We start from the raw sequence: 24,883 nt of genomic DNA on the forward strand, positions 1-24,883 counted from the left end.
AGAGTAGCTTTTTCCTGATATACATAATGATTCTAAGGGAGGATGCAAGGAACCTCGGATCCCCACCCAGCATCTATATTTTTGCCTTGGGTATCATCAGATTATCAAATATTTAAGTTTTTCTCATATCTTAACATCCTTCACATTTATCTTCATTTTTTCAGCTTTTTTCATCCAGTTTCATTTTTGTACCTTTCATCTCCTCTGTTGCAGCATCTGTGTTCTAACTTCATACTTCTCTCCATGGTCTTACTAATTCACAAAATCGGCTTTTATTTACCTCTTGTCCTCCACTCACCTTGACCTTCCATGGTGTCGTCAACCCACAGTGAGTCGCACGTGCCGGGAAAACTACTTCTCATGTGGCAACGGCCCGTGTGTGCCCAAGGCGGCCGTGTGTGACCGCCGCGCCAACTGCCCAAACTTCAAGGACGAAAGTGACTGTGAGTGCCACGAGGACGAATTCCAGTGCCACTCGTCCGGCCTCTGCCTCAACGCTCGACTGAGGTGTGACTTTGATCCAGACTGTCCCGACGCCAGCGACGAGATGGGCTGCGGTGAGTGATGTCGCTTAATCAGTGCTCTTCAAACCTCTACCTCTGTCACTGCCCTAATTAATGCCTCACTTTTACTTAACTTTACCTTGATGTTAAGCTTTTGCCTCACTAATACCTTACCCTGCCTTCAATTTTACTCTCACCCTTTCCTCAATACCTTACCCTGCCTTCAATTTTACTCTCACCCTTTCCTCAATACCTTACCCTGCCTTCAATTTTACTCTCACCCTTTCCTCAATACCTTACCCTGCCTTCAATTTTACTCTCACCCTTTCCTCAATACCTTACCCTGCCTTCAATTTTACTCTCACCCTTTCCTCAATACCTTACCCTGCCTTCAATTTTACTCTCACCCTTTCCTCAATACCTTACCCTGCCTTCAATTTTACTCTCACCCTTTCCTCAATACCTTACCCTGCCTTCAATTTTACTCTCACCCTTTCCTCAATACCTTACCCTGCCTTCAATTTTACTCTCACCCTTTCCTCAATACCTTACCCTTCCTTCAATTTTACTCTCACCCTTTCCTCAATACCTTACCCTGCCTTCAATTTTACTCTCACCCTTTCCTCAATACCTTACCCTTCCTTCAATTTTACTCTCACCCTTTCCTCAATACCTTACCCTGCCTTCAATTTTACTCTCACCCTTTCCTCAAATTTACCTTCATTTTAAACTTTTGCCTCATTAATAAATTATCTTTTATTTAGTTTTACCTTCATATCAAGCTTTCCTCTCACTAATACCTTACCTTTCCTTCAATTTTACCTTCATTTTAATCTTCTGCCTCACTAATACCTTACCTTTCCTTCAATTTTACCTTCATTTTAATCTTTTCCCTCACTAATACCTCACCTTTCCTTCAATTTTACCTTCATTTCAAGCTTTTGCCTCACTAATACCTCACCTTTCCTTCAATTTTACCTTCATTTCAAGCTTTCCCCTCACTAATACCTCACCTTTCCTTCAATTTTACCTTCATTTCAAGCTTTTGCCTCACTAATACCTCACCTTTCCTTCAATTTTACCTTCATTTTAATCTTCTGCCTCACTAATACCTTACCTTTCCTTCAATTTTACCTTCATTTTAATCTTTTGCCTCACTAATACCTCACCTTTCCTTCAATTTTACCTTCATTTTAATCTTTTCCCTCACTAATACCTCACCTTTCCTTTAATTTTACCTTCATTTTAATCATTTCCCTCACTAATACCTCACCTTTCCTTTAATTTCACCTGCATTTTAATCATTTCCCTCACTAATACCTCACCTTTCCTTCAATTTTACCTTCATTTTAATCTTTTTCCTCACTAATACCTTACCTTTCCTTCAATTTTACCTTCATTTTAATCTTTTTCCTCACTAATACCTCACCTTTCCTTCAATTTTACCTTCATTTTAATCATTTGCCTCACTAATACCTCACCTTTCCTTCAATTTTACCTTCATTTTAATCATTTTCCTCACTAATACCTCACCTTTCCTTCAATTTTACCTTCATTTTAATCATTTTCCTCACTAATACCTCACCTTTCCTTCAATTTTACCTTCATTTTAATCATTTTCCTCACTAATACCTCACCTTTCCTTCAATTTTACCTTCATTTTAATCATTTTCCTCACTAATACCTCACCTTTCCTTCAATTTTACCTTCATTTTAATCATTTTCCTCACTAATACCTCACCTTTCCTTCAATTTTACCTTCATTTTAATCTTTTCCCTCACTAATACCTCACCTTTCCTTCAATTTTACCTTCATTTTAATCATTTTCTTCATTAATACCTCACCTTTCCTTCAATTTTACCTTCATTTTAATCTTTTCCCTCACTAATACCTCACCTTTCCTTCAATTTTACCTTCATTTTAATCTTTTTCCTCACTAATACCTCACCTTTCCTTCAATTTTACCTTCATTTCAAGCTTCTGCCTCACTAATACCTCACCTTTCCTTTAATTTTACCTTCATTTTAATCTTTTTCCTCACTAATACCTCACCTTTCCTTCAATTTTACCTTCATTTTAATCATTTTCTTCATTAATACCTCACCTTTCCTTCAATTTTACCTTCATTTTAATCATTTTCCTCACTAATACCTCACCTTTCCTTTAATTTTACCTCCATTTTAATCATTTTCTTCATTAATACTGCACCTCCAATTAATATTTTACCTTTACCTGTATTTTAAGCCTTTCCCTCAATCATACTTTACCTCTAATTATTGCTTTACCACATTAACACCCATTTTGGAAACCCTTGACTGAGACGTGGCTGTAATTCACTGGTCATCAAACTTTTATCTACAACATTTCCCTCCTGATGCTCATATTGAAGCCCCTTGATAGTACGACCAGCCTCTTGCAGACTCCTTATGTTCTTATGTACTAGAAGCCGTGTGTATCCTGCTATTACTATTACTATTATTTCTATTGTTATCATTATTATTACGATTTATTCACCACAGAGAAGTCCGACTGCAGTGTCTTCTCGGTGGTTGGCTACGACAGCTCTGAACTGATCAACTGCCCCAACACGACACATTGCATTCACCCGAAATGGAAGTGTGATGGTACCAATGACTGCTGGGACAACTCAGATGAGGAGAACTGTACCACAAGTGAGAGCATTGGAGCATTCTCTCTCTCTCTCGCTCTCTCTCGCTCTCGCTCTCTTCTCTTCTCTTCTCTTCTCTTCTCTTCTCTCCTCTCCTCTCTCTCGTGTCTCATCTCATATTCCTTCTCTCCTCTTTCTAATATTTGTTTTTCTATCTTTCTCTTTATTCACTCTTTCTAACATTTGCATTTCTTTGTCTCTCTTTCCTTTCTCTTTTTCTCCTCACTTTTTTTTCTTCCATGTACAGTTTTCACTCACTTTCCCACCCAAATCCTCATCTTCACTGTCCTCTTTCTCTTTCTTATACTCCCTCTCTTCTCTCTCTCTTTCATCCCATTCTTCATGTCATACACAATTTTCATTCACTTTCCCACCAAAATCCTCATCTACACTCTCCTCTTTCTCTTTCTTATACTCCCTCTCTTCTCTCTCTCTTTCATCTCACTCTTCATATCATATACAATTTTCATTCACTTTCCCACCAAAATCTTCATGTATACCTTCCTCATTCTCTTTCCAATATTCCCTCTCTCCTTTTTATCTCCTCTTTAATTTCTTTATATACAATTTTTACTCACTTTCCCACCCAAATCTTCATGTAGACCTTCCTCTTTCTCTTTCCTATATTCCCTCTCTCCTTTGTCCTTTTCATCTTGTTTTTCACTTCGTCATTTTCAATTTTCATTCACTTTCCCACCCAAATCTTCATGTATACCCTCCTCATTCTCTTTCCTATATTCCCTCTCTTCTTTATCCTTTTTATCTTCTTTCTCATTTCTTTATATTCAATTTTTACTCAGTTTCCCACCAAAATCTTTATCCATCCTCTTCTTCCTCTTACTCCTCCTTGCAGTGTCCTAAAATAACCACTTCACCATTTTGAGAGCACTGTTTTTATCTTAGTTATCGCTCTGCTTTCTGCTTGCATTCGCTTATCCACGAAATTCTCCTCCCATTTTATGTCTGAACTCTGTGTGGTGTTGGATTCTACTGCTTATATTGTTCTGCTGCTGGTGCTACTGCTACTTCTACTGCTCCTGCTGCTACTGGTGCCACTAATTGTGTCATTTATCCCCTCTGCTTGTGAATGCCTTGATCTCATGCTCGTCAATATTATCAATTTTATTTTATTCATGTGGACTGCATGAATGTTCTCTGCATGTTTGTATTGAATTTTGGTCTTTCTCCTAAACTAACTATCCAAATTCTGATGTTTTGTTTGTCATTTCATTTTTGTTTATTATGAAATTAAATAAAATGACACTATACCATGCATGCATTGTTCAACTTTGTGTGGGTGTTGTGTGTGTGTGTGTGTGTGTGTGTGTGTGTGTGTGTGTGTGTGAAGGTAAGAGTGGCACGTGCCCGCCTGGCCTCTTCCTGTGTGACGCTGACCGCTGTTTGCCCACGGCCTGGCGCTGCGACTGGGAGCTGGACTGTTCGGACATGACTGACGAGCTTGGCTGCAGTTAGTCCCTCCTGAGTGCCTTGTAACATTTGTAGCTCTGGGATGTCACTGCTTGGTCTTTTCTTTTTCTGTTTTCTCATTTCTTGACTCCTACCATGAAAACTTACATGGTCTGGAGATTGGTAGCAATTTTTTCTCTGGATCAGCAAGAAAATTCACTTTTGTTTTGTTATTATATCCAAGGGTATAAGGAGACTACAAGAAGTTGGTCAGCTTACATGTGATGATTCATTCAAATAAGTTATTCACCTCTTCTCTTTTCATCCATAAATTTTTCTAAGCTCCTTTTGAAACTTTCGGTTGTAGTTGCATCATTATCTGTACCTTTCCTGTAAACTAGTCTCTGCCTGTCTCCTTCCCCTTCCTGAAGCTCTCCAATTTGTAGCCTTGGCTGCATGGCCTAACATAAGTTTTATTTTGTGTATGCAGGCTACTTTATCAATATTATTACATTCTTCAGTTAGAGCACCACCCAGTCTGTAGTTATTTCTAGATTCACTCATGGAGCACCAATTTGTTGAGTTTATCATGGTACACTTTTTATCAGCCACTGAGCCCGTGGACAAAGCCGCCTGCCCCAATGGGACGCATCAGTGTCGTAACGGCTATTGTGTCGCCGTTGTGTTCCTCTGTGATGGCGAGAATGACTGCAATGATGAAGAAGGCGAAGATGGGCCCAGTGATGAGGACAACTGTCCCAACGCCTGTGAAGACGGTAAGTCCAAGCCAACCTCCTCCCCTCCTAGGATACCCTAGTGTAGAGTCTCAGGATAATGATGCTCACACAGAAAGAAGCATGTTAAGTTTTTAAACACCCCAGACTACCCCTGTGTGAGTGAGGTCCATCCCCTGACAACCACCCCTCCCCTGTGTTTGTGATAAGGTTATAAACACTTGACTGCCCCTGTGTAAGTCAGGTCCACCCCAACCATCCCAAGCTAACCCTCCCCACTGTGTTAAGCTTATAAACACTCTTGGCTGCCCCTGAGTGAGTGAGGTCCATCTCCTTAGAGCCCTCTCCACGCAACAAGGATGCAGACAAATGCTGTAATGAAAGCCATACAGGAAAGACTTGCCTCCCAGGACACAAACTGCAGCACATGATCAATGCCCAGTGACTGCTAGGTGACAGAGGCAAGGCTGTAAAGAAGTCTGTCCCACTATACCTGAATCTTTTGCTGCTGTGAGAGGGTTATGATGCTACATAGAGTCCATGTTTTGTTCATGTTCTGTGGTATGGTGGTTGGTGTGCTTCTAATGATTCACCGCCACAAAGACTGCCCATCTGTCCTGCCCTCCACCTGAATCCTTTCCTGCTATGAGAGGGCTATGATGCTATGTATAGTTCATGCTTTGTTTATATATTGGAGAGGCTGATGGAATGGACGGAAAGAGTTGTAAGTGTGTCATTGACCATCTAACTTCATGGGAGATCGTGGGAACATCTGACATTAAACAGATGATGATTATGACGATGAGATGGCGTGGTGGTTGATGGTGTGCTTCTGATGTCTCCCCATGACTGGCCTACAGATCTGTTTACCTGCGACAACAAGAACTGCATACCCCGAATGTGGCGGTGTGACGGGCATGACGACTGCGATGATGGCTCCGACGAACCTTCAGACTGCGGTGAGTTTTGTCGGATTCTTTGCATGAGAGATAAAACGCACCAAACAAAGGAAGCCCCGGGAGACAGAAAACTTAGCTGGATATCATGACTGTTACTGCCTAGAGGGATGTGTTTGACTTCAGCTGACAGACTCATGCCTTCACTTGACAGATGTGAAGGAGTGCAAGGAGGAAGAGTTCAAGTGCAATGGAACGGGTCGCTGCATCCCTAGCCAGTGGGTGTGTGACGGGGACAACGACTGCGGTGAGGGTGGGAATGACGAGAGCCCTGATGAAGGGTGCCCTGAGCCGCCCCCCATCCTGTGCTCCAATGGCCAGTTCTCATGTCCCATCTACTCCCGCTATGACCGCCGCTGCATCGCAAGGGTGAGGCGCCTTCCCTGTGTGCTCCCTCTTCATCCCTTCTTCAGTATATCTTTCTTTCTTTTGACAGCTTTTACCCATGAGCAAGAGAGTAATATTTTTGCCCACAACCCCTTTGTCTTGGTGCTCCGCAGACCTACTTCTGTGACACAGTTCTTGTCTTCCTGTTTAACCCAGTAGCAGCAGGGATCATGTTTCTTAATGGTCCCTCCAAGCGAGAAAAATGAGAAAAAATCACCCCTCACACAAACCATTTCATAATATATATCAAAGCATTTGTGATCAGATTATGTATCATCTATTTTGGGGGGTTTATATCATGGCACAAATTTGGCCCGTCGCTGCTACACGGTAAAGCCACAAATTTGGCCCGTCGCTGCAACCGGATTAAGTAGAGACCTAGAGGAGTTTTCTTCTTTTCCCAAAGCCTTGCCATGGCTCTGTGCCTCAACATCATCATCATCATTTCATCGACGCCTGCTCCTAGGAGCTCCCACCAGGGGATGGCCACGGCAGAAGAGCTTCCATCTTTCTCTATCCAGACACTCCCTCCTTGCCTGCTCAGAGTTTCTCAAAGATCTTTCCCCACTCTCCCTAACGTACTCTTGCACCCTATCCCTCCATTTCACCGGAGGTCGTCCTCTAGCATTCCCTCCCTCTATCTCACTCACATACACCCTTCTGGTCATCTTGCTCTCTTCCATTCGCTCCATGTGGCCAAACCACTTTAAGGTCTGTTGCTTCATTTCTTCCACCACTCCACACTTCTTCCCTTCACCCCTGTGACACATTCCAAAATGCTTGTACACACTTTCATTACTCATTCCATCCATTCTACTCACACCACAAGCACTCCTCAAATAACTCATTTCCACGGCCTGCACTCCAGACCTCTGACTTTCATTCCAGGCCCACGTTTCACTTGCATATGTGAGGGTTGGTACTATTATTGTATTTCTCAACAACAGAGTAGTATTTGTACCCTTAACAACACCTTGGTCTCGGTGCTCCACAGACCTCCTACTGTGATGGCCACAAGGACTGCTGGGATGGCAGTGATGAGCCCTCTGGCTGCGTGCCTCATGGCTGCCTGGAGTCACAGTTTAAGTGTGGCGGCCCTGTCACAGAGTGCGTCCCCGATGTGTGGGTGTGCAACGGCCAGCCAGACTGTACCGACGCCTCAGACGAAGCCAACTGCACCAGTGAGTACAGCCCTGCCTTGTGTTGCCTGTGCCCTATTCCACTCCTCGCCTCCCTTTGTCATCGATGTACCCTTGTTATAAGCCTGTTTACCATCATCATCCTCATCATTATCATCACTCCTTTCTTACTCCTCTTCCTTCTCATCATCATAATTATCAGCATCACCATCATCATCATCACTTACATTCTCCTCTTTCTCCTCCTTATCACCATCATTATTAACATCATCATCATCACTTCCATCCTTTTCATCATCACCAGCATCCTTACCATCACCATCATCTTCATCATCATTGTCATCACCCCCGTTTGAGTTGGCAGTTACGTTTCACTTGGTTGTGACTTCAAATAAGGTAAGCGAAGGATGATCAGGAAAATAGATAACCCAGGAGTGCAGCATCAGTGAGGGTGACAGTGACGGTGTGAATGGCCCATTGTTCTTAACCTGTAGGCCATGGGTGGTTCTCCAGGGGGCCGAAGAACCTGACACATACAATAGTCATTCTGGAACCACTACAAGATATATGTTGTTCTCGATATGATTCGTTTTCAGCCATTGGTCCTTGGAGGGGCTACTTAAAGGGCCCAAGAACCTGAAGCATACATTAGTGTTTCTACAACCACTGTGAGATATAAACTGTGCTGGATATACGGAAGTTCTTTTTTAGCCAGTGGTCCTTGAAGGGGTTACTTAAAGGCCATGGGTGGTTCTCCTGGGGCCCAAGAACCTGATGCATATAAGTGTTTCTACAACCACTGTGAGATATAAACTGTGCTGGATGTAGTTCTTATTTAGCCAGTGTTTCATGGAGGGGTAACTTGAAGGCCATGGGTGGGTGGACTCCAGGGGCCCAAGAGCCTGACGCATAAAAAAGCGTTTCTACAACCACTGTGAGATATAAACTGTGCTGGATATAGTTCTTGTTTAGCCAGTGGTTCGTGGAGGGGTAACTCAGAGGCCATGGGTGGGTAGACTCCTGTGGCCCAAGAACCTGACTCATACAATAGTGTTTCTACAACCACTGTGAGATATGAACTGTGCTGGATATAGTTCATTTTTGGCCATTCTTCTGGTGTATTTTGAGCATTTCAGGGATAATTTAGGCCTTTCTGAGATGTGTTAAATTTTTTGACAAAACATTTTCTGATATCTCAAACAATTTGTGGCATTTTGAAAATTTCTGGGTAAACTTAAACATTTCTGGAGTATTATGAAAATTTTTAGAGCATTTTAAACATTTCTGGGGCATTTTGAACATTTCTGGAACATTTACAAAATCTCTGGGTAAAATTTAACATTTCTGGAGCATTTAGAAAAAAATTGGGGTATTTCGAACATTTCTGGAGTATTCTGAACAGTTTTTGAGCATTCACAACATTTTTGGGGTATTTCATACATCTGGGGTATTTAAAATATTTCTGAAGCATTCAGAAAATTTTGGGGGTATTTTGAACATTGGTGGTGTATTTCGAACATTTTTGGAGCATTTACAACATTTTTGGGGTATTTAAAATATTTCTGGAGCATTCAGAACATTTCTGGGGTATTTATAACATTTGTGGTGTACTTAATTAGAACATTTAGGGGTATTTAGAACATTTCTGGGGTATTTATAACATTTATGGTGTATTTTTTTAGAACATTTCTGGGTATTTCAAACATTTAGGGTATTTGAACATTTCTGGAATATGTAACATTTAACATTTTGGGGGTATTTTGAATATTTTTTGGGGGTATTTATGACCTTTACCGCCCCGCTGCGGCCAGTAAGGTAGGACTGAAACCCGTGTCGTTGACTGGATAATATATTCGGTCAAACTTATTTGGTAAACAAAAAACATATCTTCAGAATCACAAATCCGAAACTCAGGCACTTACATGAAAGCAATAAACCATCATTCAGCTCCTACATCAGAATATGACAATAACAAGATAATACATCTCTCAGAAGGACATACAATTCAACTCACGTTTTCGGGGTATATAGCTATTGAGGTTCTCTCTCTCTCTCTCTCTCTCTCTCAGAAGTGGAATTTTGCGATCAGAAGTGGAATTGGACCTTTAATAAACAGCGACGGTGCACTAGTGACTGACAGCCAACACGTTGCAAACCTATTAAATAATTACTTTTCCTCGGTGTTTAATAATAACAGTCCTCCCACCACCACCACCAACACCAGTACTAATGTAAATCCCGAGCATGCATTGTCTAACTTTGAAATAAAACCCGATGAAGTCCTTAAAGCCCTCAAATCACTTAAAACAAATAAAAGTCCTGGACCTGATAAAGTATATCCAACTCTGCTGAAAGAAACAAAGAGCGAAATACTCTCCTCCCTCACAACCGTATTCAATATGTCCTTGCGACAAGGCATTGTCCTTCAGATTGGAAAAGGCTAACGTGACACGATTTTTAAGAAAGGAGACAAAAAGTACCAGGTAATTACAGGCCCATTAGTCTAACTTCGGTTGTAGGTAAGCTACTTGAGGGCATAATTAGAGACAAAATTGTGAGTTACCTTGAAAGCCACTCATTAATTGGGGACTCACAACATGGCTTCGAAACAAAAGATCCTGCCTATCAAATCTATTAACCTTTTATAACGACCTCTTCACTGTTTATGACGTAACCAAATCACTGGACGTAGTCTATCTTGATTTCAGAAAGCGTTTGATAAAGTCCGCATCATAAATTACTTTACAAATTAAAACAAATAGGTATTGACGGTCAGGTAAACCAATGGATCGCGAATTGGTTGAGCAACAGACAACAAAGAGTAGTGATTGACGGATTTAACTCAGAGTGGGCGCCTGTCACTAGTGGCGTCCCTCAGGGCTCGGTTCTTGGCCCAGTGCTCTTCATTATTTACATCAACGACGTGGATGTTGGACTCAATAACCGCATTAGTAAATTTGCAGACGACACAAAGATTGGTAACTCGGTTCTCACTGACGAAGACAGGCAAAGCCTCCAAGAGGATTTGCACAAAATTTCAGCTTGGTCGGATAGATGGGAGATGCCCTTTAACGTAGACAAGTGCCAGGTCCTTCAAGTTGGAACGAGGAATAAAAAGTTTGATTACGAAATGCGCGGCGTTAAACTCAAAAGCGGTCAATGCGTCAAGGACTTGGGGGTCAAAATCGCGTCAAACCTCAAATTCTCACAGCAATGCATCGATGCAGCAAATAAAGCGAACAGAATGTTGGGCTTCATTAAAAGAAACTTTTTATTTAAGAATAAAGATGTAATTCTCACGCTGTACAACAGTTTAGTCAGACCACACTTGGAATATGCGGTACAGTTTTGGTCTCCTCACCTTGCAAAGGATATTGCTAAATTAGAAGGTGTTCAGCGTCAAGCGAAAATTATCCCTTCCTTGCGCAAAAATCCTACGAAGAAAGGCTTTCTACCCTTAACATGTTCTCTCTTGAAACGTCGCCTGAGGAAAACTGATCGAATGTTTTAAAATACTTAATGGTTTCACGAATGTAGACAGATCAACATTGTTTATGATCGATGACACTTGACGAGGAACAATGGCGTAAAACTCAGATGTAGACAAGTAAATTCAGACTGCACCAAATTTTCTTCACCAACGTTGTAGTGCGAGAATGGAATAAGCTCCCATCATCAGTGGTCCAGTGTAACACGATTGACTCCTTCAAAAATAAGCTCGACCGTCACTTCCTTCAACTTAATATCAACTAGAGTAGAAATGCAACGTTTTGGAGTCTTCTGATTAATGTAAAATCACTTAGGTTTAAGGACAGACCACCAAGTCTGGACCATGGGGTCTGTGTGGTCTGATTTTCTATGTAAATCTATGTAAATCTCTCTCTCTCTCTCTCTCTCTCTCTCTCTCTCTCTCCCCCCCCCCCCCCGTGGTTTGCCGCCTCGCTATCTCGAGAGCTGGACGGCGGACCTCAGTCCGTCACAACAGCTCTGCATAACTCTTTCTGCCTTGTCTTCTCCCACAGACACAGGCTCCCCCTTTCACACACAACTAATTCATCACAAAGACGGACTACAAGTGTCCCCGGGGCTGTGTTGGCCTTTCCCCTCGCACCAGCGAGATCCTTCATCTGTCCCTCACCACACTGTTGGCGTGACTTCCTCGAGCAGCCGAACCCCACCACACCACACCACACCCGCGTCACCATTTTCACTACTTTTTAACATCCCTCTTAATATCCCAGCTATATATATTATTTTATATCCATAATCAACCTTATTGTACTATTAACCAGTGCTTGCATCCGGGCGACAACAAAGACATTTCGAGGAACTATATTTAAAAAACAATGTTTTTCAACATTTCTAAGTGTTCTAAGCATTCATTCCAGGTGCATTTCTGGGGTACTTAGAACATTTTAAGGGTCATTTAAAAGTTTTGGGGTTATTTTGAACACTCAACACTCGTCTATTTGCTATCACGGAAGTAAGCGTACAAATTGGCAATTGCCGAAACCCAAACACCTACACGCGTGCTTACTATTGGGGCCGTTGACCTCTCTCCAGTTGTCTCTTTGCTCTACTAACACGGAAATATGCGTACAAATAGGCAAGTCTGAATTCCCAAAACAGAAGAGCAATATAACGCCTACACGTGCGTACTGTATGGGGCCGTTGACCTCTTCTTGCCAACGCGGGGCTGCAGTCAACCTTGAGAGCGTCCCCGCTGATGGTGACACCCTGCCGAGTGCCTCCACGGGGGGCCATTATTGATCTGAGTGGCTTTTTTTACACTCTCTCTCTCTCTCTCTCTCTCTCTCTCTCTCTCTCTCTCTCTCTCTCTTTGATCCAACTCTGTTCTGTCGTTTGTCTGTCTTTCGGGGAATTCCCTCCTCGCGTGCGTGTTTGTTGCCTATCTACCTTTGTCTGATCATGTGCTAGACTCGCGTACGTGTGTGTGTGTGTGTGTGTGTGTGTGTGTGTGTGTGTGTGTATATACAAGAATTATGGTTTTCTTGTGGTTAATCCTCCTCCTCCTCCTCCTATTACTACTACTACTAATTCTACTACTACTACTACTACTAATTCTACTACTACTACTACTACTACTACTACTACTACTACTACTACTTTGACATACACATAATCGACCCCCCCAACTCCTAAATCATTACGTGTCATCGATACACACACACACACACACACACACACACACACACACACACATCATTTATCTTACAGCTCCCACTCCGTCCAAACGATTTTCCTATGCATCTATCCTCCCCCCCCTCCTCCTCCTCCTCCTCCTCCTCCTCCTCCTCCTCCTCCTTCTCCACCTTCCCCTTTCCTCCGCCTCCTCCTGTTCCCCTTTATTCCATCCCAGTTCTCTATTCCCTTCACATTCTTCCTTTCCTCTTTCCTCTCCCTTCAGTCTTCCTCCTCCCTCCTCTTCTTCCTCCTTTCTTTTCCTCTCTTCCTCACACATTCCTCCTCCTCCTCTCCCCTCTTGTCTCCTCAATCTTCCTGCCCCCCCCTTCCTCCTCCTCCTCCTCCTTCTCTTTCTCCTGTTCTTTCTCCTATCTCTTTCTTCCACTCTCTCCACATTCCACCTCTCCCCTTTCCTCTCCCCTCTCTCCACTTGTCTCTTTAATCTTCCTCTCTCCACCTCCTCCTCCTCCTCCTCCCACTGCAGGTAGAGTAAGCGAGAAAGATAGAGAAAAAAGGTTAAATGTTTAAAAGGAAAAAAATGTTAGAGAGAGAGAGAGAGAGAGAGAGAGAGAGAGAGAGAGAGAGAGAGAGACTCAAACAGTTTAACTTGCATTCTCTAGAAACGCGAAGGGTGCATGGAGATATGATCGAGGTTTTTAAATGGATGAAGGGCTTTAATAAGGGGGATATTCATAAGGTTTTGTTGGTAAGAGAACCGGGTAGGACACGTAGTAATGGGTTTAAACTGGATAAATTTCGATTCAACAAGGACATTGGCAAAAATTGGTTTACTAACAGAGTGGTAGATGAGTGGAATAGGCTTAGCAGTCATGTGGTGAGTGCCAATACAGTTGTCACATTCAAAAATAGATTAGATAAATTCATGGGCAGCGATATTAGGTGGGGTTAGATACACGGGAGCTTAGGTTCAAAGGAGCTGCCTGCAGACTCCTACGTTCTTATGTTCTTATGAGAGAGAGAGAGAGAGAGAGAGAGAGAGAGAGAGAGAGAGAGAGAGAGAGAGAGAGAGAGAGAGAGAGAGAGAATGAAAAAAAAGGGGAAGAGGAGGAGGAGGAAGAATAAGAGGAGGAAGAGGAGGAGGAGGAGGTTACTAAGTTTGCACGTAATAAGGGAGGGGGGAAGAGGGGAAGGACAGGAGGGAGGGAGGAAGGTGAAACGTGGATAGGGAGGAAGATGAGGAAGAGGAGGAGGAGAAGGAAGAGGTGAGGAAGGACAGCAGGGAAGTAGGAAGAGAAGGGAGAGAGGGTGGAGGAGGAGGAGGAGGAGGAGGAGGAGGAGGAGATGAGATGAGAAGGATATGCTTGTGAGGGGAAGGAAGAGGATTTACATAGATTTACATAGAAAATCAGACCACACAGACCCCATGGTCCAGACTTGGTGGTCTGTCCTTAAACCTAAGTGATTTTACATTAATCAGAAGACTCCAAAACGTTGCATTTCTACTCTAGTTGATATTAAGTTGAAGGAAGTGACGGTCGAGCTTATTTTTGAAGGAGTCAATCGTGTTACACTGGACCACTGATGGTGGAAGCTTATTCCATTCTCGCATTACAACGTTGGTGAAGAAAAATTTTGTGCAGTCTGAATTTACTTGTCTACATCTGAGTTTTACGCCATTGTTTCTCGTGCGCAAAGTGTAATCGATCATAAACAATGTTGATCTGTCTACATTCGTGAAACCATTAAGTATTTTAAAACATTCGATCAGTTTTCCTCGGAAGCGACGTTTCTCAAGAGAGAACATGTTAAGGGTAGAAAGCCTTTCTTCGTAGGATTTGTTGCGCAAGGAAGGGATCATTTTCGTTGCCCGACGCTGAACGCCTTCTAATTTAGCAATATCTTTTGCATGGTGGGGAGACCAAAACTGTACCGCATATTCCAAGTGGGGTCTGACTAAACTGTTGTAGAGCGGGAGTATTACATCTTTATTCTTGAATACAAAGTTTCTTTTAATGAAGCCCAACATTCTGTTCGCTTTATTTGCTGCATCGATGCATTGCTGTGAGAATTTGAGGTTTGACGCGATTTTGACCCCCAAGTCCTTGACGCATTGAACGCTTTTGAGTTTAACGCCGCGCATTTCGTATTCGAACTTCTTATTTCTCGTTCCAACTTGAAGGACCTGGCACTTGTCTACGTTAAAGGGCATCTCCCATCTCCCAAAAGGAGAAGAAAGAGGAATGAGGTCCCAAAAGGAGAAGAAAGAGGAATGAGGAAGAGAAAGAGTAGGAGAGAGGGAGAACGAGGGATAGAAAGGAGAACAGTGGAAAATGTGACGAGACGAAAGGAAGAAAGAGGAAGGAGGAGGAGGAGGAGGAGGAGGAAGATAAAGAATATGAGGAGAGAGGGAGAACGAGAGATACAAAGGAGAACAGTGGAGAATGTGACATGAGACGGAAGAAGAAAGAGGAAGGAGGAGGAGGAGAAGGAAGAGAAAGAATAGAAGGAAGATGAGGAAGAGAAGCACGAGGATATGTTTGGGTGAGAGGGAGCGAGCGAGCGAATCAGGGAGAGGGAGAGGGACAAGGAGGAGAAGGGAGGAGACAGACGAGAGAAGGGAGAAGGGAGAGAGAGGCAGAGGGAGGGAGGGCGAAGATGGGTTATCCTCCCTAGCTAAAGCCAACCTCAGTGTCCGTCTACCAGTGCGGGAGTTTGTACAGTCACCGCCACACTCTCGGGCCCCTCCTTCTCTCGCACGCTCGGGAGTAGCCAGCAGCGACCTAAAGCCTGGTGCAGTGTGGCCTTTCTATAACGTGTGAGTGCGTTCTGTCGGCCCTCACGCACAACCCAACTCGCTGTGTCCACGTATAGGCTAATTGGGTGCCATGTGGCCTACCCGTGGACGAGTGCCAAGTGGATTTGAAGCGTGTGTGAGGCGGATGAGAAGGTGGACTTGAGGGTGTAGTTAACGAGTGTGTGTGTGTGTGTGTGTGTGTGTGTGTGTGTACCTATGTGTGTGTGTGTGAGGTGAGACATGGCTCCTTCTCCCTCTGACACGCACACGCACACACGCACCTTCGCCTGACTGATCTTTATGTATTATTCATGTTGATGCCGCGAGGTATTATGAGACTTACGTTGTGGTAGTGATGGTGGTGATAGTGGTGGTGATGGTGGTGAATAGTACGGTTATGTAGTACCTGTTACGGTGTGTGTGTGTGTGTGTGTTGGTTGTGGTGGGTCAGGAATAGTGGTAGTGGTGGTGGTGGTGGTGGTTTTACGTAAGGGGGGCGGGTGGTGTTAGTGTGGTGGTGGTGGTGGTGTTGAGAGCCAGTCTTAGTGTGGCTCAGGGTGTATGAAATTTATGGGTGTTGAAGTTGCCAGGCTATTGTGGTGGTGATGATGGTGGTCGTGGTGGTGGTGGTGGTGGTGGTGGTGATAATGATGGTGATGATTCTTGTTAACTTGGGTAGTGATGTTGTTGTTTGTGGTGGTAGTGGTGGTGGTGGTGATGATGTGGTTGTGTGGTGATGAATGTGGTGCTGTTGATGGTGATTGTAATGGTGGTGATGGTGTTTAGCAATTTATGTAGTGGTGGTGATGGTGGTGATGACTATAGTGGTGGTGTGGTGATGATTGTGGTGATGATCTTGATGGTAACTGTGGTGATGAATCTTTACTTTGGTGGTGGTGGTGTGGTGATGGTAATGGTGATTGTGGTGTTGATGGTTTATAGTAATTTAGATAGCGGTGGTGATTGTGGTGATGGTGGTGGTGGTGGTGGTGGTGATAGTGGTGGTGGTGGTGGTGGTGCATGATTGGTGGTAGTTGTGGTGGTGGTGGTAAATTGTGGTGGTGGTGGTGGTGATAGTGGTGATAGTGGTGGTGGTGGTGGTGGTGATAGTGGTGGTGGTGGTGGTGGTGGTGCTTGATTGGTGGTAGTTGTGGTGGTGGTGGTAAATTGTGGTGGTGGTGGTGGTGGAGGGCCCCAGCTCACTTTCCTGTCATCTCGCCAGTGATTGGCTGATTAATAGCACCCGCGGGGCAAGGCGTCCTCTGATTGGTTGGTCGATTACGTTGCAACTTCGGGCGTCCACCAATCAGCGGTCGATCACGCTGATGTTTGGGGGGCCCGGTAACTTCTTCTTCCTCTTCCTTCTCTTCTTCTTAATTATTTATCTTCTTCATCTTCTTTGTGTTCTTCTTCGTCTTCGTGTTCAATTATGTCTTTTTCTTCTTCTTCTTCTTCTTCTTCTTGTTATTCTTCGTTTTCCCCTTCTATTTTTAAACTACTACTACTACTTCTACTACTACTACTACTACTACTACTACTACTACTACTACTAATTCACATTCTTCTTTCATTATCATTATTTTTTTTCTTTATTCTCATCGTCTATAATTATTAAGTTGGCGAAGTGAGATTTTGAGTGAGCGAGGGTGTGGGTGGGCAGTGGAAGACAGTCATTTGTACGAATTACCGTCTCTCTCTCTCTCTCTCTCTCTCTCTCTCTCTCTCTCTCTCTCGACGGGGAGGCCTCAAGGAGTTATATTTCTGTACAGTTCTTGACCTCGTGTATATGCCCCTTCTTCTTCTTCTTCTTCTTCTTCTTCTTCTTCTTCTTCTTCTTCTTCTTCTTCTTCTTCTTCTTCTTCTTCTTCTTATTATTATTATTATTATTATTATTATTATTATTATTATTATTATTATTATCTTCTTTTTCTTCTTTTTCTTCTTCTTCTTCTTCTTCTTCTTCTTCTTCTTCTTCTTCTTCTTCTTCTTCTTCTTCTTCTTTTTCTTCTCCTTCTCTTTCTTCATTCTCATCTTCTTCTTCTTCTTCCTCTTCATTCTCATCTTTTTCTTCTTCTAATTCTTCTTCATTTGCGTTCTCATTTTGTCCTCACCCTCCTCTTTATCCTCTTCCCTCTCATTTTCTTATTCTTCGTCGTCGTCATCTTCCTCCACATCTCCTCCTCCTCCTCCTCCTCCTTCTCCTCTGCTTTAGGGACAAGACCTCGTGGGTGTTTGTTTGCACTGGGTGAGGCGGACTGTGGCTTTGTTTATGGCACTGTCCAATCCGAAGGGTGGGGAAGGTGGGGAGGATGAGTGCCAAGATGCGAGCGAGGGCCAGGATGAGGGTGTCAGAGTGAGGTCGAGGGTGAGGGTGAAAGGCCAGTGGTGAGAATAAGGGTGTGAGGGTAGGTTATGAGTGCCAGGGTGAGTGCCGATGTGGGAGTGCCAGGGTGAGGGTGCCATAGTGTGAAGGTGTCAGGGTTAGTGCCAGGGTGTGAAGGTGCCAGAGTTAGTGTCAGTGTGTGAAGGTGCCAGGGTGAGAAGGTGCCAGGGTGTGAGTGCCAGGGTGTGAAGGTGCCAGGGTGTGAGTGCCACGGTGTGAAGGTGTCAGGGTGTGAGAGTGACTGGGTGTGGTGCCAGGGTGTGAGTGCCAGAGTGTGAAGGTGCCAGGGTGTGAGTGCCAGAGTGTGGAGGTGCCAGGGTGTGAGTGCCAGAGTGTGAAGGTGCCAGGGTGTGAAGGAGCCAGGGTGTGAGTGCCAGAGTGTGGAGGTGCCAGGGTGTGAGTGCCAGAGTGTGAAGGTGCCAGGGTGTGAAGGTGCCAGGGTGTGAGTGCCAGAGTGTGGAGGTGCCAGAGTGTGGAGGTGCCAGGGTGTGAAGGTGCCAGGGTGTGAAGGTGCCAGGGTGTGAGTGCCAGATTGTGGAGGTGCCAGGGTGTGAGTGCCAGAGTGTGAAGGTGCCAGGGTGTGAGTGCCAGAGTGTGAAGGTGCCAGGGTGTGAAGGTGCCAGGGTTTGAGTGCCAGAGTGTGAAGGTGCCAGGGTGTGAAGGTGCCAGGGTGTGAGTGCCAGAGTGTGAAGGTGCCAGGGTGTGAGTGCCAGAGTGTGGAGGTGTCAGGGTGTGAGTGCCAGAGTGTGAAGGTGCCAGGGTGTGAGTGCCAGAGTGTGGAGGTGCCAGGGTGTGAGTGCCAGGGTGTGAAGGTGCCAGGGTGTGAAGGTGCAAGGGTGTGAGTGCCAGAGTGTGAAGGTGCCAGGGTGTGAAGGTGCCAGGGTGTGAGTGCCAGGTGTGGAGGTGCCAGGGTGTGAAGGTGCCAGGGTTTGAGTGCCAGAGTGTGGAGGTGCCAGGGTGTGAGTGCCAGAGTGTGAAGGTGCCAGGGTGTGAAGGTGCCAGGGTGTGAGTGCCATAGTATGGAGGTGCCAGGGTGTGAGTGCCAGAGTGTGAAGGTGCCAGGATGTGAAGGTGCCAGTGTGTGAAGGTGCCAGGGTGTGAGTGCCAGAGTGTGAAGGTGCCAGGGTGTGAAGGTGCCAGGGTGTGAAGGTGCCAGGGTGTGAGTGCCAGAGTGTGAAGGTGCCAGGGTGTGGAGGTGCCAGGGTGTGAATGTGTCAGGGTGTGAAGGTGCCAGGGTGTGAAGGTGCCAGGGTGTGAAGGTGCCAGGGTGTGAAGGTGCCAGGGTGTGAATGTGTCAGGGTGTGAAGGTGCCAGGGTGTGAATGTGTCAGGGTGTGAAGGTGCCAGGGTGTGAAGGTGCCAGGGTGTGAATGTGTCAGGGTGTGAAGGTGCCAGGGTGTGAAGGTGCCAGGGTGTGAAGGTGCCAGGGTGTGAATGTGTCAGGGTGTGAAGGTGCCAGGGTGTGGAGGTGCCAGGGTGTGAAGGTGCCAGGGTGTGGAGGTGCCAGGGTGTGAAGGTGCCAGGGTGTGAGTGCCAGAGTGTGGAGGTGCCAGGGTGTGAAGGTGCCAGGGTGTGAGTGCCAGTGTGTGGAGGTGTCAGGGTGTGTGTGCCAGAGTGTGCAGGTGCCAGGGTGTGAGTGCCAGAGTGTGAAGGTGCCAGGGTGTGAGTGCCAGAGTGTGAAGGTGCCAGGGTGTGAAGGTGCCAGGGTGTGAGTGCCAGAGTGTGAAGGTGCCAGGGTGTGAGTGCCAGAGTGTGAAGGTGACAGGGTGTGTTGGTGCGAGGGTGGTAGTGCGAGAGTGTGAAGGTGCCAGGGTGTGAGTGCCAGAGTGTGGAGGTGCCAGGGTGTGAGTGCCAGAGTGTGAAGGTGCCAGAGTGTGGAGGTGCCAGGGTGTGAGTGCCAGGGTGTGAAGGTGCCAGGGTGTGAAGGTGCAAGGGTGTGAGTGCCAGAGTGTGAAGGTGCCAGGGTGTGAAGGTGCCAGGGTGTGAGTGCCAGAGTGTGGAGGTGCCAGGGTGTGAAGGTGCCAGGGTGTGAAGGTGCCAGGGTTTGAGTGCCAGAGTGTGGAGGTGCCAGGGTGTGAGTGCCAGAGTGTGAAGGTGCCAGGGTGTGAAGGTGCCAGGGTGTGAGTGCCAGAGTGTGGAGGTTTCAGGGTGTGAGTGCCAGAGTGTGAAGGTGCCAGGATGTGAAGGTGCCAGGGTGTGAAGGTGCCAGGGTGTGAGTGCCAGAGTGTGAAGGTGCCAGGGTGTGAAGGTGCCAGGGTGTGAGTGCCGGAGTGTGGAGGTGCCAGGGTGTGAGTGCCAGAGTGTGAAGGTGCCAGGTGTGAAGGTGTCAGGGTGTGAAGGTGTCAGGGTGTGAAAGTGCTAGGGTGTGAAGGTGTCAGGGTGTGAATGTGTCAGGGTGTGAAGGTGCCAGGGTGTGAAGGTGTCAGAGTGTGAAGGTGCCAGGGTGTGAAGGTGTCAGGGTGTGAAGGTGTCAGGGTGTGAAGGTGCCAGGGTGTGAAGGTGTCAGGGTGTGAATGTGTCAGGGTGTGAATGTGTCAGGGTGTGAAGGTGCCAGGGTGTGAATGTGCCAGGGTGTGAAGGTGCCAGGGTGTGAAGGTGCCAGGGTGTGAAGGTGCCAGGGTGTGAAGGTGCCAGGGTGTGAAGGTGCCAGGGTGTGGAGGTGCCAGGGTGTGAGTGCCAGGGTGTGAAGGTGCCAGGGTGTGAAGGTGCCAGGGTGTGAAGGTGCCAGGGTGTGAAGTTGCCAGGGTGTGAAGGTGCCAGGGTGTGAAGGTGTCAGGGTGTGAAGGTGCCAGGGTGTGAATGTGTCAGGGTGTGAAGGTGCCAGGGTGTGGAGGTGCCAGGGTGTGAAGGTGACTGGGTGTGGAGGTGCCAGGGTGTGAATGTTACAGGGTGTGAAGGTGCCAGGGTGTGTAGGTGCCAGGGTGTGAAGGTGCCAGGGTGTGAAGGTGCCAGGGTGTGAAGGTGCCAGGGTGTGAAGGTGCCAGGGTGTGAAGGTGCCAGGGTGTGAAGGTGCCAGGGTGTGAATGTGTCAGGGTGTGAAGGTGCCAGGGTGTGAAGGTGCCAGGGTGTGGAGGTGGCAGGGTGTGAATGTTTCAGGGTGTGAAGGTGCCAGGGTGTGGAGGTGCCAGGGTGTGAAGGTGCCAGGGTGTGAAGGTGCCAGGGTGTGAATGTGTCAGGGTGTGAATGTGTCAGGGTGTGAAGGTGCCAGGGTGTGAATGTGTCAGGGTGTGAAGGTGCCAGGGTGTGAATGTGTCAGGGTGTGAAGGTGCCTGGGTGTGGAGGTGCCAGGGTGTGAAGGTGCCAGGGTGTGAATGTGTCAGGGTGTGAATGTGTCAGGGTGTGAAGGTGCCAGGGTGTGAATGTGTCAGGGTGTGAAGGTGCCAGGGTGTGAATGTGTCAGGGTGTGGAGGTGCCAGGGTGTGAAGGTGTCAGGGTGTGGAGGTGCCCGGGTGTGAAGGTGCCAGGGTGTGGAGGTGCCAGGGTGTGAAGGTGCCAGGGTGTGAAGGTGCCAGGGTGTGAAGGTGCCAGGGTGTGGAGGTGCCAGGGTGTGAAGGTGCCAGGGTGTGGAGGTGCCAGGGTGTGAATGTGTCAGGGTGTGAAGGTGCCAGGGTGTGAAGGTGCCAGGGTGTGAATGTGTCAGGGTGTGAAGGTGCCAGGGTGTGAAGGTGCCAGGGTGTGAAGGTGCCAGGGTGTGAAGGTGCCAGGGTGTGAAGGTGCCAGGGTGTGGAAGTGCCAGGGTGTGAAGGTGCCAGGGTGTGGAGGTGCCAGGGTGTGGAGGTGCCAGGGTGTGGAGGTGCCAGGGTGTGGAGGTGCCAGGGTGTGGAGGTGCCAGTATGAGGGTCAGTGTAAGGGTGGGAGTGTGAGACAGACTGGAGGGATTGTAGGGCGATTAGAATTGGTTTGATTTTTCTTCTCCATTTACGATAACAAAAACCGATCGCTCCGTCCCAGCAAGTTGGTTTTGTCTTAATTAACGTTGCAAAAATGGTTTCGTTTTATACTTTACCATCTCTCTCTCTCTCTCTCTCTCTCTCTCTCTCTCTCTCTCTCTCTCTCTCTCTCTCTCTCTCTCTCTCTTGTGCCCCTCCGCTTCCTTCTTTTCCCTTCCCTTCCCTTCCTTTCCCTTCCCTTCCATCCCCTTCCTTTCCCTTCCCTTCCCTTCCCTTCCCTTCCCTTCCCTTCCCTTCCCTTCCCTTCCCTTCCCTTCCCTTTTATATTTTGCCTCCACTTTCATATTTCTTATCCTCTTTCTACTTTTTTCTTTGCTTTCACGGTTAAAAATTTTCAAAAGGCATCTTCGTCACTAACAAAAAGAACAAAAAAATAATTGACCTTGCTGACAAAAATGACGCCCGACTTTGTCTTAAAAAAAATCCTGACGATCGTAAAGTGTGTGTGTGTGTGTGTGTGTGTGTGTGTGTGTGTGTGTGTGTGTGTGTGTGTGTGTGTGTGTGTGTGTGTGACCAAAGTGTTACCAAATACGACTTGAAGTTTATATTGGATGTTGGCGAAGTTATGAGGCATGTTGTGACTGAGCTCTCTCTCTCTCTCTCTCTCTCTCTCTCTCTCTCTCTCTCTCTCTCTCTCTCTCTCTCTCTCTCTCTCTCTCTCTCTCTCTCTCTCTCTCTATCGTTATTACATTTTTCCTCGTCTGTTTAGTTTTTTTACGTTCTCTCTCTCTCTCTCTCTCTCTCTCTCTCTGTCTCGCGTCTGTTTGGAGGTTGATTCTGTAGCCTTTCATCACCTCTCCCTCTCTCTCTCTCTCTCTCTCTCTCTCTCTCTCTCTCTCTCTCTCTCTCTCTCTCTCTCTCTCTCTCTCTCTCTCTCTCTCTCTCTCTCTCTCTCTCTCTCCTTTCCTTCCCTTCCCTTTCCTTCCCTTCTCTTCCCTTCCCTTCCCTTTCATTTCATCCACTTCCCTTTTTCATTCACATCCCTTCCCTTCCCTTCTTTTTCTTTTCCTTTCATTTCCTTTTCTTCCATTCTCGTCCCTTCTCTTGCCCTATCTTTCCTTCCCTTCTTGCCCCTTTCTCTTCCTCTCATTCCCTTTCCCTCATTTTCCTCCTTTTCCTTCTTTTCCTTAACTTCTCTTTGATTTTCTTTCACCTTCCCCTTTATTCAGTTACCGTTTCCTCACTCATCTTCTTCCTCCTCCTCCTCCTCCTCCTCCTCCTCCTCGGCACGTTTCACTCTTTAACGTATGGATATTAACTCTTTTTTTTATCTTTTCTTATAATAGAGGCAAAAAAATGAAAAGTCAGGATTAGCCGGGCATGAGAGAGAGAGAGAGAGAGAGAGAGAGAGAGAGAGAGAGAGAGAGAGAGAGAGAGAGAGAGAGAGAGAGAGAGAGAGAGATTTGAAGACACCGCTGTTCCGTATTAGGTTAGGTGATACTTAACCTTGGAGGAGGAGGAGGAGGAAGAAGAGAAGAAAGAGAAGATGAGGTGGAGGAGGAAGAAGATGAAGAGTAGGAGGAGGAGGCGTAGGAGGGAAGATGAAACGAAGGAGATGAATAAGATGAGGAGGAGGAGGAGGAGGAGGAAGAAGAAGAGAAGAAAGAAGATGAGGTGGAGGAAGAAGAAGATGAAGAGTAGGAAGAGGAGGCGTAGGAGGGAAGATGAATAAGATGATGATGATGAGGAGGAGGAGGAGAAAGATAAGTAATGATGATAATAAATAGGAGCAATAAGAAGAGGAAAGGAAGATATTAAAGAAAGAAGAAAGGAAGATAAAAAAAGAAGAGAGAAGAAGAGGAAGGAAAGAGGAAGACTAAAACGGAGATGAATAAAATGAGGAGAACGAGGAGGAGGAGGAGTAATGATGATAAAAAATAAGAGTAATAAGAAGAGGAAATAAAGATAAAAAAGAAAGAAGAAAGGAAGATCGGAAAAGAAGAGGAAGGGAAGAGGAAGAGTAGAACAGAGAAAAAGAGAAGACACAAAGAAAAGGAAAGGAAAACCGGAAAGACTCAAAGGAAAAAGAAAGGAAGAGGAGAATAAGAAAGACTCTGGCAAAGGAAAGATAATGGACAAGAAAAGAAGGAAAGAAAGGAGAGAGAAGAGAATAGTAGATAAGACACTTTTGCTTCTCACATCAGCTATTTCTAAAGGTCAAAGAGGGGGTCAGTCGGGTTCTAATGAGTGTTTCTTCAGGTTCATGGTACAGAGGAAGGGTCAGACTACCACCAGGGTCATAAAACTACTCCTGTATATGCCCACAACTCTTACGAAAGCCTTGTCAAATATGTGTTCTTGGGCGGCGAAATGTCTTAATACGACCCCTAGTAGGTATCGTGTGTGTGTGTGTGTGTGTGTGTGTGTGTGTGTGTGTGTGTGTGTGTGTGTGTGTGTTGCCGCGGGGCTTCGTGATATAATCTCTGACGTAAGAGACGTATAATTTTGACGTTATTTTTATTATTATTATTTTTATTATTATTATTGTTATTATTATTATTATTATTATTATTATTATTATTATTATTATTATTATTATTGTTATTGTTATGGGTGGTAGTAGCAGGAGAGAGAGAGAGAGAGAGAGAGACTGGAGCATCACCGTCTTCTTTATACATCCCTCTCTCTCTCTCTCTCTCTCTGTGTGTGTGTGTGTGTGTGTGTGTGTGTGTGTGTGTGTGTGTGTGTGTGTGTGTGTGTGTTCTTCACGCACGTCGTTGTAAACATCGTCGTTTCTGTAGAAGGTAGAGGAGGAAGTTGAGAAAGAGGAGGAAGAGGAAAAAGAAGAGGAGAAGA

At 45.8% G+C, this 24,883-nt stretch overlaps 1 protein-coding gene and 1 long non-coding RNA gene across 6 annotated transcripts in view; both read left to right on the plus strand.

The window, feature by feature from the left end:
* The window catches only part of LOC126982920 (prolow-density lipoprotein receptor-related protein 1-like), a 199,081-nt gene that overhangs the window by 85,714 nt on the left and 88,484 nt on the right, over positions 1–24,883 (plus strand). For both annotated transcript variants that reach the window (XM_050835201.1, XM_050835202.1), the window contains exons 39-44: positions 330–557; positions 3,024–3,176; positions 5,188–5,355; positions 6,174–6,272; positions 6,424–6,638; positions 7,651–7,837. In XM_050835201.1, the coding sequence (XP_050691158.1) occupies positions 330–557; positions 3,024–3,176; positions 5,188–5,355; positions 6,174–6,272; positions 6,424–6,638; positions 7,651–7,837 (1,050 nt within the window). The remainder of the gene's footprint in view (positions 1–329; positions 558–3,023; positions 3,177–5,187; positions 5,356–6,173; positions 6,273–6,423; positions 6,639–7,650; positions 7,838–24,883) is intronic.
* LOC126982927 (uncharacterized) lies at positions 18,587–20,467 on the plus strand. 4 transcript variants are annotated; one of them, XR_007735415.1, is made up of 4 exons: positions 18,587–18,600; positions 19,226–19,271; positions 20,094–20,179; positions 20,453–20,467. It is a non-coding gene; the product is annotated as an uncharacterized LOC126982927 (long non-coding RNA). The 4 variants fall into 4 exon arrangements; XR_007735416.1 differs by lacking the exon at positions 18,587–18,600 and adding an exon at positions 18,603–18,616; XR_007735417.1 differs by lacking the exon at positions 18,587–18,600 and adding an exon at positions 18,847–18,860.

The sequence above is a fragment of the Eriocheir sinensis genome, chromosome 52 (genome assembly GCF_024679095.1).
Source record: "Eriocheir sinensis breed Jianghai 21 chromosome 52, ASM2467909v1, whole genome shotgun sequence".
Classification (NCBI taxonomy): Eukaryota; Metazoa; Arthropoda; class Malacostraca; order Decapoda; family Varunidae; genus Eriocheir; species Eriocheir sinensis.